Here is a 15099-nt window from a genome sequence, read left to right as displayed (position 1 = left end):
ATAGAAGGTTGGTTTAACATATGAAAACCAATTAATGGAATAAACCTTTAATAAAGGAGAAAAGCCACATGACTATCTCCACAGATGCAAACAACTTTTGACAAAAATCCAACACTGTTCATGATAAAAAATACTGTCACAGGCAATGTTTGTGTACCCCTACAATTCATATGATGAAACCCTAATCACTAGTGTGATTTGGAGACAGGGCCTTGGGGAGGTAATTAGGGTTAGATGAAATCATGAGGATGGGGCCCTCATCATGGGATTAGTGTTCCTGTAGGAAGAAGAAAGAGCAAGAGAGCTCTCTTTGAGAGCATAGAGGAAAAGACATACAAAGACTCAGTGAGAAGGTGCCCATCTCCAAGTCAGGAAGAGAACTCTCTAGAACCTAACCATGCTGGTACCCTGATCTCGGACTTCAGCTTCCAGAACTGTGAGAAAATAAATTTGTTGTTCAGGCCACCCAGTCTATGGTATTTTGTTATGGCAGCCTGAGCCAAACTGTCAAATTTTAAATAGAACTGTCAACCTATGGCAGTTAGTTTAGTATGTTAGAATATCATGCTAAGGAGTTTTAATGGTCCTGTATTAAACATACCAGTGGCAAAATGGTTGAGTATGTATCAGTAAAAATTTATCATCTCTACTAGAAAACATGTTTTATTAATGGTGGACAAGTGTCATCAAATATTACATAGGGGATTAATTTTACACCTTAATAAGCAATAATAATTCCCAGGGATTGGGGAGAGATGAGGGGGACTTTTTCTTTTCAATTTCTTTGAGCCTTGTTTTTCTCATCTTGAAAATACAGAAAATACCAACCACATAATGCTGCAACCCCTGCAATCCTTAAAGGTCCACGAGAGGTGGATATCCCAGAGTGAATTCTAGTTCTCTGGTTATCGGGACAGTGAAGGGAGGATAAGCTACATAAGTGCCTAATACAATCAATGAAACATCTTTCCATTTGATATTCATGACTAATAACTGGGCTATTTCAGATGAGAAAACTGAAGTTCAGATGAGTAGTTCAAGGGAGGAATTTACACATGTAGAATGTAATGTAATTAGTTTTAAACTACCTCTTTCCTCCTCCCCATCTAGAAGAACAGAAATAGGAATCTAATACTTTCAAACCTAAAATCTGAACATTTAAATTCCACTGAAAGGATAGCCCTCAATTTCCTAATTTTGTTGTATCCATAGAGATTTACAAATGGGGGGAAAGGAAGAAAGAGAGAGGGAGAGACACACTGTCCTTAAGAACAAAGTTTTGAGCAAACTGTACTGATTTATTTACAACTGTAATTTATAAAGAGTAACACAAATATCTTTACACTAATATTATGAAAGAAGTCCCATGGCTGAAATGGGCAAAAAATGAGACTTCAAGACATTTCTAAAAGGGGCACCAAAAGAAGGGAAAAAATGCAATACAACAGTTGTGGGGAGAGTTATAAATATCAAGTATTGCACCAGGTGCAATTTCATGCAAATGTCTTCAACCACTCAAACTTTATTATTTAGATATTAGAATAAAATATCTTGAATTATGTTGCCTTTTTTTCACTTGATTTCCATTAAGTAAATTAAAATAACTGGCTGTAAACAGAATACATCTAAATATTTCTCCTATCAACCCCTTAGAGACAATCCATTACATTTTAGGACATAGCAGGTTGTGAGGATTTGCTACTTCCCAAACAGATTTTATAAGCAGTCATTCCATGGTCCCAAACGTGTTCCTGGATTTCTTTCACCAAATGTGTCTAATATGAACCTCAATGAATTAAACTGAGAAAGCTGCAAAATAAAGCAGACCACTTTTCAGTTTTGTCATATTAAGAGACTAAAAATCTTTTCAAACCACTGGAACTTTAGTAAGAGAACAAAAACCAAAGAAGAAAAAGAAATTTCAGAAAGTGATGATAAAAACTAGTTTAGACAGCTCTCTGGTTATCTGGCTTTTCTTTAGGTGGATAATAGTGCGGTCACAGACATAATCTCACTGAGGATAAATCCATGTGTACTCAACACCTGTTTTGAAACATTCTAAATCAAATATTCCTCTGGTAATAAAGACCAATGACATTTTTAAAGATACAAGTCAGTCCCCCAAGTGTTAATTTTAATCTTAACATGCCTACCTACTTATTATAATGCTTTTAACTGCTCCTTAGAGACAATTAGGATGAAGTTTAGTATCTGAAGCACTAAGTGTTCAAACTATTAGCTAATGGTGCAAAGATGACCTTAGAAACTGATGTTTCAACATTTCACTAGTTGGTCTGCATTTGAGTTTGCTGGAATCTTCATCCATTGCATTAAAAAAGATTTCACTCTTTTTAAGAACAGAAACAGCAAGCTAATTGTTAATCTATGTAATACTTTTTAGTTTCTGATACTGCTCAGTGGGTAAACCTAAATGTAGCAATTAAAGGGGTCTCTTCAACGAATTCTACCTCTAATTTTCAGTGAAGACACTGCAAATATATATGTGTATGGTTGTTTTTAAATCTAAACTGATGCATGTTCCCTTAAAACAGCTCTTCAAAACAGAACTGCATTCTGCACCCTTAGTTCATAAGGGCACACGGTCAGTTACTTCAAAGTCATTTAATAACTGACCTTTATAAGAAATCATTTTACAAAACCAAAAATGCAAAAGAAAATTTTAAAAAAATTTAACTTTCCAGAGATTGATTGTAATAATTTACACCTTCTTAGACTTCCTATTCAAGCACCCCCATAAGCAAATGAAAGTCTCCGGTTAGTATTCAGTCAGGAAAATATGTCCATAGTTCTCTTGGTTGCCTTAATTTCTTTTGAAATAATTTTCTTTTATTTTAACTTTCCAAAGCATCCAAAACTTTCATGATCTGTTGTTTTATGGCTTTGGTAGCATCTCCTGCATTTGGAATCAAATACCTACGGGGGAAAAATATATATATTAATATAGAGCCTTCTGTTCAGGATTCATCTTAGATATCAATTCCAATGTCGAAGTAACCTACAAATCAAGCACAGATGCCCTCCTATGTACTCCCCATCACTTATTTCAACATATACTCAAAAGAGTTATTTTTAAAGAAAGAAAATCTAAATGCAAAAGCAAGGTGATTTTTCATATTGCATAGAGCAAGGTGGAATGAACTGGAGATCAGGAGTCAGGAGGGCTACATTTGGTTCTAACACAAGTGTGAAGACCTGGAAGTCATTCAACCCCTCTGGGCTTCACATTTTTACCTGTAAGATTAAAGATGGTTTATCTTCGAGAGCAGTGTGGTCTACGGCCCTTGTGCCGGTCCATGAACTGTTTGTCACTGGTACACAATGAGGTAAGGAAGAACTTGTACCAGAATGTAAATTAACTACATCATCCAGCACACTGCTTACTTCGTTGATACGTTTTTAAAACAAGAATTATTTGATGAAGGAAAATAAAAGCTCGTATTTCATTGCAAACCAGCATTTAGTGTAGCACTGGTGTAGATTATTCCTAAAGACCCCTCTGTCAAAAGGTTTGTGAAATTAGCTACTGCACTTAATGAAATCATGTGCTAATGGCTAAACCGTATATTACTACAAATTTGTAAGAAAAAAGATAGCGAGAATACTAATAGAAATGGTTCAAGTATCCTGTTCCACCATCCATTCCCCAAAATAGAGAAACAAACCGTGTTTAATAATGAACTAATTCAGCAATTCAGATAACATCAACCTAAGAAAATCTTACCTTTCGATTGCCAGGATTTCTATTCCTGAAGTGCTGCTGTTTCCATACTTGAAGGTAATTAGCTCAGGATGTTTTTTTTTGGATGTTATTTTAACCACAGAATTTAGTGCTTGTCGAGACTGTATATAAGCCAATCCTTTCCGTGAAAGAATCTCCCTCAAACAGTACATATGTGTTGCAGTAACCAACAGATGACTTGAGAGGGACAAAAGCATTAAAAAAACAAAAAGAATTTAAAGAAATGTCATTTAAAACAACTATTACTTCAACAGCCCCAATTATAAAAAATGTTCAACTCCAGATGAAATTACTTTTGAGTTAAAAAGTGAAGGCAAAGGATCGTCTATAAACAAATAAGCTATCTAGTAACAGCTTTTAATTTTCCTTTAGTTGTATGCAAAATTAATGTTTTATTAACAGATAATCCTGTAACTGTTTAAGAGCAAAAATTATATTTAATATAATAAAAACTACAATACAATTAGAAATCATTAAAATAATAAATTTTTAGAATCTACTCTATATGGTATTTGGAATATACTACCTTTCAGACTTTTAACAGTAAACTATCCTCATTCAACATACCATAACGTATACTTTATGTCAAAGACCACTAAGCAATACCTGGACTGCCTTACATATTTAATAATATTCTGTAACTGGATCCTGCAGGCAAAATAGGGATAGAATTATTAATACACACACCCTGCTTTGTGTCTCAGCTCACTTTTAGTATAGTGATAATACTCACATACTTTTATGAAATACAACAGGACAAACATCAGATATCCAGAATGTGGGACATTCTGCAGAACAGTTGGCCTAGACTCAAAAAGGATTCATTCAACATGAAGAAAAGGGGGAAGTGTGGTGAGGGAAGCAGTATTGTTCTACACTGGGTGAGACTAAAGAGAGATAACAGGCAAATGCAATGTGTGAAACAGGACTGGATCCTGGACCAGGAAGAAAAAAACAAAGAGGATAAAAGATACTTTAGAGACACTGAAAAATTTGAGTGTGTTCTGTATGTTGAATGATGTTTATTAATTTTAAAGTTTTTAAAGATGTGATAATGCTACTGGAGTTGTGGAGGAGACTGTTCATATTCTTTGGAGATTTATGCTGAAGCATTTAGGGGTAAAGTGTCATATCTATAAGCTTCTTCTGAATGGTATGACAAAAAGAAAGTGTATGTGTATGTGTGTATGTATATACAAACATAACGAGAGATGGGGTAGTGTGAAAAAAAGTTAAAAGCTGGTGAGTCTGAGAGAGGCTTATAAAGATATTCAATGTACTATGTCTTCAACTTTTCTGTTTAAATTTTTCAAAATAAAAAATTACATTAGAAATATTTTTTAAAACTCAAGACATATAATACAAGTTGACAGAGGGAAATTATATCTCATTGTGTGTTTATTATTTTTTTCTGCACTGCACAGCATGCGGGATCTTAGTCCCCTGACCAGGGATTGAACCCGTGCCCCCTGCAGTGGGAGCTCAGAGTCTTAACCACTGGACCGCCAGGGAAATCCCCAGGAAATTATATCTTATTGTACTTGGATACATAAAATTTCTTCTGCAGCTACCTTTTATATCATTACTTCCCTAAATTCAATTTTACTTCTGAAGAAGGTATTTTAAAAAGTACCTAGGAAATATGTGTCCACTTTCTTTCACTTCTTTACAAGGAAAATGATGCTTGACGTCTGGCTTGTTTATCCAAGTCTGAATGTTTACAACCTCTTTTCTATCATCATCTGACATTGAAGAACTGTCAATTTCATCTATAAAGAATTATAAGATGTTAAAAGTGGGTATCACCAACTTTAAGAATGATACATTTTTTAATAGTCTGAAAAAAATTTCAGTAGTATTTTAAACACACCTGTTGGAAAAAAAAAAATTCTAACCCAGCAACTATATTTCCTTATGCCACTGGTACTACTATAAAAGATTATGAAACATCATTCTATATGGTGTGAAAATATACTTTTAAAATATTAAACTATGAGGAATTTCAACTTTTTTTTTTTTTTTTTTTTTTGCAGTACGCGGGCCTCTTACCGTTGTGGCCTCTCCCGTTGCGGAGTACAGGCTCCGGACGCGCAGGCTCAGCGGCCATGGCTCACAGGCCCAGCCGCTCCGTGGCATGTGGGATCTTCCCGGACCGGGGCACGAACCCGTGTCCCCTGCGTCGGCAGGCGGACTCTCAACCACTGCGCCACCAGGGAAGCCCTCAACTTTTTTGATTTATATAACATAACTCTAATCTATGACTAGTCTGTTGAGTGATGGCAGAATTGTCCAATAATAATATTAGCATCTATCTTGAGGGCAAAGATGGCAGAGTTCTTTTTCTCTTGCTGGTTTCTTTTTTTTTTTAATTGAAGTATAGTAGATTTACAAAATTATACTGGTTTTAGGTGTACAACATAGTGATTCAATATTTTTATAGCTTGCACTCCATCTGCAGAGTTGCTGGTTTCTGATTTTAAGGAAAATAACAACAACAAAAAAATCCATGCTGGGATAGATAAGTAAAAATCTATTTAGTGGGATTTTTTGCGAAAGAAATATAAGACATTCTAGTTATTTTGCTTTTCTAATTTAACAAAGGGGAATTACACTCTCTAGAGTTAATAATTGTAAATATTCTTCTCTTTGCTTTTTAAGAAATCAAAATATAAAAAGACATAATAAAAAAATGAAATCTCACATATCTATTCACCTCTAGCTTAAATAAAAAAGTGAAGCACTCATGGATTTCTGCCCAGGCACATCCCCCTTTCTTCCCCACTAAGAAACAGTGACTATGTGAATTTGGTGTCTCATCTTTACTTTTAACCCAACATGAAAATTCTTAAATGATATACAGTAGCGTTTTGCATTTTAAGTAAAATTTATATAAATAGTACACTGTTCAATTGTATTCTTCTGCAACTGCTATCCTACTCCCAACATTGTAAAATTTATCCATGTTGACACACATAGCTCTAGTTTTCTTATTTTTCATTACTGTGCAATTTTCCAGAGTGTAAATATATATGTGTATATATACATGTATGATATGTGAAATATACCATCATTTATTCATCCATTTCCCTCCTCCCTTTGTTAATGGAATAACACATATTTAGAGAGAGATAGAGACTGACAGGTAACAGGAAAATGGCAAAAGAGGGGGAGGAAAAAAGAGAAAAGGAAACAATTACAAATAGCACACAGAAGTGCATGAAACAGAAGATAAAGAATAGCTAGAGAAGGTGTTGGGGAAAAATCTGTATAGAAATAAAATACAATGTACTGATTATTTTACTATGATATAAAATAAAAGAAGAAGTATATTTTTGGATTTTATATACAGGAATATAAAAATTTTGTGTAGGAGAAAATAAAAATTCTGCGTATTTGCTTCAAAAAAAAAGGAAATAATATATAGAAAATTACATTTACCTCAATGCAGTTTTCAAGAAGTTGACTCTGTAATATCCATTAAAATGTCAAATGTGAGTCCCTCTAATCTGGCAATCTTACTGTTAAGAATTTACCCTCTGGATATACTTGCAAAAGTTAACCTAGATATATGCATAAAGATAGCCACTGCTATTTGAAACAGAAATAAAACTGGAAAACTACCAGTGTCAATTGGGAGAAGAATGATTTAATTATGGTATGTTTGTATAATAGAAAGAGAACAGAATGATTTAATTAGGGTACATTTGTATAATAGAAAGAGAATTGTGAAGGTATACAGGCTGAGGTGGAAAATATGAAACATATATTACTAAGTGGAAAAAGCAAGATGAGATTTGGGAGTATTTTTTTCTTATTTTGTACTTTTACATATAACGTATACTTTACATACCATACATATTTTAATATATTTTTTCTAACTCAATACACATTAATATTAATTATGATTACTTAAGCAGGGTAATCTGGGCAGTGGGATTATGAACCAAAGTAATAAATTATTTTTTAAAATATAAAGAAAGACAATCACAGAGGATGACAAGCTTCCCTGGCATAATATCCCCATCTTGTGGCCCTTTAGGCTACTGCCTCCAGTTTCAAAAGGCTCTTTTCAGATGTCTCAATTCCCTCAATCTCCTACCTGGGTGGATCAGGGGGATTTAAATCCAATCCCATGGATTTAAATACTATTTATACACTGATAATTCCCAGATTATCACCAGCTTAGACTTCTCTCCTCAGCTAAAGACTCCTATAATCAACCGCCTACTCAGCATTTCTATGGCATAATTTAAGATGTCCAAAACCAAACTCTTAATAGAAAAACCACAGACTCTCCAATCTCCTCTACAGAATTTCACTGTGTCTTTTTTTTTTTTTTTTTAAGCAGTTGTTCAGCTACTCCCAGAATTATCTCTATAATCACTCTTGGTGCTTGAAGAAAGCAGTCTATAAATTAGTGTATTGCCATACCTGTGTCATATTCTTCTTCATCCCCAATGCTGAAAACAGGCTTTACACCACGGTAAGGCTTTCCCACTCTGTCACTGCTGCTCACATGCCTATATTCAAAGAATTTTAGGAGGGAAATCATTACTTAAGTTACCAAAGATTTTCACCAAGTATCATTTGAATATTAAAACAAAATACAAATGTTCTGTGCGCCCACCATGTACCACCCAGTTTCAGGAGAGCTATGTTAAGGAAATTGAAACAAGATAAGGAAATTGTTAGCAAAAGTGGCATAAGGTCTTGGGTATGCGGAATGTTTTCAAATCTGTAAAAATTAAATTTTAAACAATTTTAATGTTCACATAAAACCAATGCATTGTGAAGTTCCTTAACCTCTCTGTGCTTCTGTGCCTTATCTGTAAAATGGTGGTAACAATATCTAACCTTCCTGGTTACTGTGAAAATTAAATCAGTTAGGACTTCCCTGGTGGCACAGTGGTTAAGAATCTGCCTGCCAATGCAGGGGACACGGGTTCAGGCCCTGGTCCAGGAAGATCCCACATGCCGCAGAGCAACTAAGCCCGTGCGCCACAACTACTAAGCCTGCGCTCTAGAGCCCGTGAGCCACAACTACTGAAGCCCGTGAGCCTAGAGACCATGCTCCGCAACAAGAGAAGCCCGCGCACCGCAATGAAGAGTAGCCCCCGCTCCACGCAACTAGAGAAAGCCCGCGCGCAGCAACGAAGACCCAACGCAGCCAAAAATAAACAAAAAAATTTAATCAGTTAATATTTGGTAAAGCTCTTACAACAATGCCTGGCATACAGCAAGTGCTACATACACGTTTGTTAGACAAAATAGTTTATGAAACCAAATATTCAAATTCCAGTAGGAGTGCCTAATTCTCATATGGGTACAAATGTCTTAAGGTTTTTCCTCTCATTTTTTTTTTCATTACTGTTACTTTTGTTTAAACAGAAACTAAGATGTTACTTCTTTTACATAAATAAACCATGAAAATGAATTTGCCTTTCACTTTCAAGTGACAGAAACATAAACATGTAAACTCAAACTTAGTAAGTTCTGCAGGAAGTATGACCTCTCTCTTTTTTAATATAAAAATCAATACCTCATTACTTTTCAGGTAACCTCAAATAAACCAATAAGTAAACTTAAAATATTTCAACAAAATACCACATGTTTCTGGAGAAAGAGTATTGTATTATTTGTAGAGTAAGGTTCAGCTAAGATATTCTACGATGAAGGAAAACTATGGCTTTTTTTTCCTTGTCATGTATCGAGAGTTCAATGTGGAAAAAAATCAAGTTATGTGTCTTTAGTCTTAGAATTCAATTTTTCCAGAAGACAGAGATCAAATCTGTATTTTAAATGATTTCTTAATACATATCATCAATAAAAATGAAGACCTAATTTTGTTAAAATATGCTTAAATCTTTATTTCTCCCAAAACAACATTCCTCAACAGAAAACCAGTAAGAGTTGAGTATATAACAGAATTAAGTTAATCAATACACTGCTTACAGTTTAAGTTATAAAATCATTTTTTATGTTAAAGCATATCTAATGTAAAATTATCCAATAAATTATCAAACTATGCTCATTAAAGAAAATGAAAGAAATAATTCAAATACCTATGAAACTCAGATTCAGCTTACTTACAAAAGGCAAAGATAATACAGCTTTGTGTAACAATACTTTAGTGCGGTCTAGATTATAAAATTGTATGAGATTAAGTTATTGGTGCTCTCCTGATATTGAAGTATAAACTACTATAACATAGAAAGTAACAAAGATAATGTTTACAGTAAATGCTTGAACCAGAATATAAATGACATCCAAAAAAAAAAGCTGGACTCTTTAAAAAGCAGTATAGGGCTTCCCCGGTGGCGCAGTGGTTAAGAGTCTGCCTGCCAAAGCAGGGGACACAGGTTGGGGACACGGGTTCATGCCCCGGTCCGGGAAGATCTCACATGCCGTGGAGTGGCTGGGCCCGTGAGCCATGGCCACTGAGCCTGCGTGTCTGGAGCCTGTGCTCTGCAACGGGAGAGGCCACAACAGTGAGAGGCCCGCGTACCGCAAAAAAAAAAAAAAAAAAAAAAAAGCAGTATATCTATGCTTTTTTAGCAGAAACAAAATCTACAAGAGTTTGACTAGATTTTAACCTGATTTACTGACCTCAAAAACCAACCCAATTTATTCTAACTTTTCACTAAACTCTATTTTCAAAATGGATATATCTGCCTGTGGACTAGAGAAGATAATTTGAATGTTTAAAGAATTATTTGTGATAAAACTTGGGAGTTAAAATTAGACTAATTCAATGGTCCTGTAACAAGAGAAAACAGAAAGATGATTCACAAATAGATTATAATTTTAAAAGAAGCAACCTCCTTTAAAATTATAATAGAAGGTCTGTAACTGGCATTGGCCAACTCTTATCCGTAAGTTGAAAGTAAACTATTGTTAAAAATGCTACTTCTAATTCACTGAAAATATTGAAATGACCTGCTAAAAAAGTCAACTCCATTATTCTGAAGCTTAACTTACATTCAAAGTATGATTAGAATTTCTTTTTAAATGTTCATAGGGATTGCTATAATTGATATTCAAACTCAAATTGCAGAAAAATCATGAGTATAAAAACTGTAAAGCCATACAGTATAATGTTCTTTTGTTTATCCTAATTGAAGATCCAGTAGATTTCTAAACTTTAAACCTATGGAATCTAATGATGAGTATCCCGTTTTATTGGGGTCAGAGAAGAGATGGATTATATTTTAACATGTCCACCATGGCCTAATTTCTTTCAAGGAAAAGCAAAGGTAGAACCCTAGAACTATAGTTTGTTCACACCAATTTATATAATGTTAACTCACCAACTTAAATACATACATCTTATTAAGAAAAACCTAGCAATATTATAAAACTACATAGTGTACATGAAATAACAAAAAATTTGAACCACAAACTGTGCCTTTTCTCAGATGCTATAATTTTCCCTACTGTTAGAGCACAAGACAGAAGTAAATGATCTCCAAAGCTAATACCCTCCTAACTCTGAGACTACATATTTTCTTTGTTTCACCTTCCTCTGTCTCAGAATAAAAACTGCAGATTTTATGAAGTTGTTGGGTTTGAATGTACTTGATTTTCATATGAGGAATGGGAGATATAAAGAAGAAGGCAAGGAAAAAAATTAAAATGATCGAGCAAAAAACCAAAAGGAAAACATATCAGCATCACACACTCCTAAAAGCAGAATGAGAAAAGTTTAGCACTTGAAACAGCTGCATGAAATTTTAGCCAAGACAACATGAGGCTTATAGACAGCATGAAGCATGCTAAAGGAAAAGGATGGTCCAGTAAAGCTGCTCTACTCATTGGCTTACCGCTCGGTACATGTTCTGTCTGGCCAAGGAAGATTGAAAGACATTCTATAGCAAATTGAGGCAGAGGACAGAACAATATGATTATTAAAAATGCAAAAGCTTTAAAACAAAAATATAATCAGTTTTTCTAACCCGGGGGTATATTAAAAAAGAATATTTTGATCATCCCAAGTACAAAGAAAAATGAAGAAAAGTCAGTTTCAAGTGATTCTTTAACGAAGAGAAAATAGTCTTTTCAATTTAGAATTATCACTAGTTCATTTTAAAATAAATTTTAAGTGTTCATGCTACAAAATGTACCAATAATAGTACCCTAGGGCTTCCCTGGTGGCGCAGTGGTTGTGAGTCCGCCTGCCGATGCAGGGGACACGGGTTCGTGCCCCGGTCGGGGAAGATTCCACATGCCGTGGAGCGGCTGGGCCCGTGAGCCATAGCCGCTGAGCCTGCGCGTCCGGAGCCTGTGCTCCGCAGCGGGAGAGGCCACAACAGTGAGAGGCCCACGTACCGAAAAAAAAAAAAAAATAGTACCCTAATTGAGAATGCACTAACTAAAAGTAATTTTAAAATTAAGGCTTTTGAAAGCAGACATAATTTTAATGAGCAAAAAAAAACCTTTCAGCCTTGATAACAACACTTTAACATTAGTCCATTGTAGACAAGGTACAATTTTTTTGGATTAGTGAAAATAATCTATATCTTCTTTGCTATTTACTAAATGGGAAAAAAAATCTCTGTATGCATATGTCCTTTATTTAATAAAGTGAAAATTAGTAAATGCCTTATATTCAGTTCTTAAAATCAAATACTTCAACTCTCCTAGGGTGCTGCAAGTAAGACATGGGAGTGAAATTAAATACTATAACACATTTCCAAGATCAGGCTTGCTTAGAAAAAATTTCACGCTGGGATTATTAGGTTAGCTTTGAACCCTAAGAACAAGAAAGATCAATGAGACCAACATGTGGAGGAAAAAAAACATACTGTGCCCTCACAGTTCCAGTAAGAAACAATATAACAGACATTCTTAAACTTATCATTTGTTAGCTGGATACTTCATTTGTAATTGGGAAAATAGGGGTCACACATGCTGTGAACAAAATTCTATGAAGATCTGAATTCTTAAACTTTACAAAAACGGGTTTCTGCTTGATTTAGTATGACCAAATTTTCTAGGTTTTAAATTCCTGAAGCGGAGAAAGAGATTCCTGCTATGAGATTACTGCACTTAGCAGATGATTCCCAACCATTTGACATGTGGGAAGCAGCTGCTATATGAAGTATCATATACATAATACCATTGGAATAATTTTTTTCTAATGAATGGCGTGAAGGGGCAGAATTATTACTTGCCTCCTATTCTGAGCAGTGGGAGAAGACAGACTAATCTTTACAGTAAAATTTTATAGCAATAAAGAACATCTCTGTGATGACAACGAAAACTGGAATCATCTAATAAAAAAAATGTAATATACGATCCTTTTCTAGAGCACATTCTATTCAACTAACATTTACTGTTAAGATACTTTTCTATAGTTTTAATTACTCATCACAAATTCATACTGTATAAGCAACTCACCGGTCCACAGGAGTTGATGTATTCTCAATAAAACTGATAACTTTTTCCCTGACATTAACGGATTTTGTCTTCAAAGCAACAGTCATTTTATTTACTAGTGATTTCATTCCTCTATCATTTGAGCCATTAGAAGATTCACCCTGAAAAAAAGAAAAACAAACAACAACTTACTGATGGATTAACTGCTCTCCAAATGATTAGCAAGATACGCTACTGCTAAAGGTTATCTAGATGCTATGTCCTGAACTGGGTGCACCCCCCGACCATAAATTCGTGTTACAAGTTCTAATCCCCAGGGTACCTCAGAAAGTGACTGAATACGGAGATAGGGCCTTTAGAGAGTAAACTAAGGTTAAATGAGGTGGGCCCTAGCCAATATGACTGATACTCTTACAGGAAGAAGGGGATACATCAGGGATTCACATGCACAGAAAAAAGGCCATGTACCAACATCACAGGAAGGTGGTACTCTGAAAGCCAAAGACAGAGGCCTTAGGAGAAATTAAACCTGCTAGCCCTTTGATCCCAGACCTGTAGCCTCTGGAACTATGAGAAAATACATTAAGTCACCTAGTTGGTTGTATTTTGTTATGGCAGCCCCAGCAGACCGATACACTGGGTGAAACCATTTTAGGAATGGAAGGTAGAAATGAAAAATGAGGATATGTATTACACACATAAATGTGTGGAGGCTGAAATTACCTTATTTATTCAATAAGAAATAAAGTTATTGACCTTTTCTTAGCTCAGATTACTCTATAAAGATAAGCAAAATTATAATCAGAATATCATTCATATAGCTAAATTTTTAAACATTTATTCCTTGTAAATTTTTGCTGTTTAAAACATTATTACTTAGGCCTTTAATTTCTCAAGAAAAGTCACTCTTATGTACCTAGTGTAATAGATGTGAGTATAATTCTTGAGTTGTATATAATTGCTCCTTTATACCCTACAGGGGAAGCTGGTAGTAGATGTCAAAAGTTTTAAAATGTGCCTATCTTCTGCTTATTAATTCTTCTTCAGAATTTATGGGGAGGAAATAATCAGAAAATGTCCTAGGATTTGGTGGAAAACTATACTGATACTAAAAAAAAAAAAAAAAAAAAGCATTTAAAAATACTAGAAAATGCTCATATGTTCAATGAGAAAGCAGAAAATAAAACTGTATGTACACTCTGATCACTACTTTTAAAATAAAATACTAAACAAATATGCATTATAAAAGATTTAAAGAAAATATTTCAAACTATGAATAGCTGTTATCCATGGTTGGGTTATAAATAATTTTGATTTCTTTATATTTTTCATATTTATATATGATGCTACAATGAACATGTATTATTCTTATTTTTTTATTTTTTTTATTCTTATTTTTAAGAGAAGTCATTAACTAAATAACACAAAAATCATGTTCCCATTGCCATATCCAAATTCAAAACCAAATTAAACTGACTGTGGAAATTCTTTGGTACTTCTGAATGTAACACATCTTTAAGACAGTTATCTTTAGCCTCAATCATTGTTTTTCAAATCTGAAGATAAAAAGTTCAATACAAGGACCATCCAAAGCTGTGGACAGGAATATAAATTAGAATAATGTTTTTTGGAGGGCAATTTGACAATAATGCAGAATTCTAAGGATTTTGACATGTAATCTTCTGATCATGTTATTTCACTTATAGGATGAAATAATCATGTCATATGCAAATATATTACTACAAAACTTAATTGTAGTAGTGTATATAATAGTAAAAGACTAGAAACAATGTAAATATTCAACAATAAGGGGACTAACTGAACACATTATAATACATCTATACTATTTAGATATTTAAAATGAAAACAGCAAATACTTATTAAATAAATGGTGAGCTCCTAGATACCTAGATCAAGCTGAAAACCTAATTCTCAGAGAAGACTTATCCGCTGATAATTTGGCA

The 15099-nt window shown here is 34.2% G+C and overlaps 1 protein-coding gene across 3 annotated transcripts in view; it reads right to left on the bottom strand.

The window, feature by feature from the left end:
• The window catches only part of TBC1D23 (TBC1 domain family member 23), a 67031-nt gene that overhangs the window by 1963 nt on the left and 49969 nt on the right, over positions 1–15099 (bottom strand). Inside the window, exons 14-19 of one of the 3 annotated variants that reach the window (XM_060010541.1) lie at positions 13157–13296; positions 11581–11625; positions 8192–8280; positions 5394–5529; positions 3743–3937; positions 170–2934 (exon numbers count right to left, since the gene is read on the bottom strand). In XM_060010541.1, the coding sequence (XP_059866524.1) occupies positions 2853–2934; positions 3743–3937; positions 5394–5529; positions 8192–8280; positions 11581–11625; positions 13157–13296 (687 nt within the window). In that variant the 3' untranslated portion in view covers positions 170–2852. Of the gene's footprint in view, positions 1–169; positions 2935–3742; positions 3938–5393; positions 5530–8191; positions 8281–11580; positions 11626–13156; positions 13297–15099 lie in introns of those variants that run through there. The other 2 variants (XM_060010542.1, XM_060010543.1) reach the window with 2 other exon arrangements.

The sequence above is a fragment of the Delphinus delphis genome, chromosome 4 (assembly GCF_949987515.2).
Source record: "Delphinus delphis chromosome 4, mDelDel1.2, whole genome shotgun sequence".
Taxonomy (NCBI): domain Eukaryota; kingdom Metazoa; phylum Chordata; class Mammalia; order Artiodactyla; family Delphinidae; genus Delphinus; species Delphinus delphis.
This window is presented reverse-complemented; position numbering and strand designations above follow the sequence as displayed.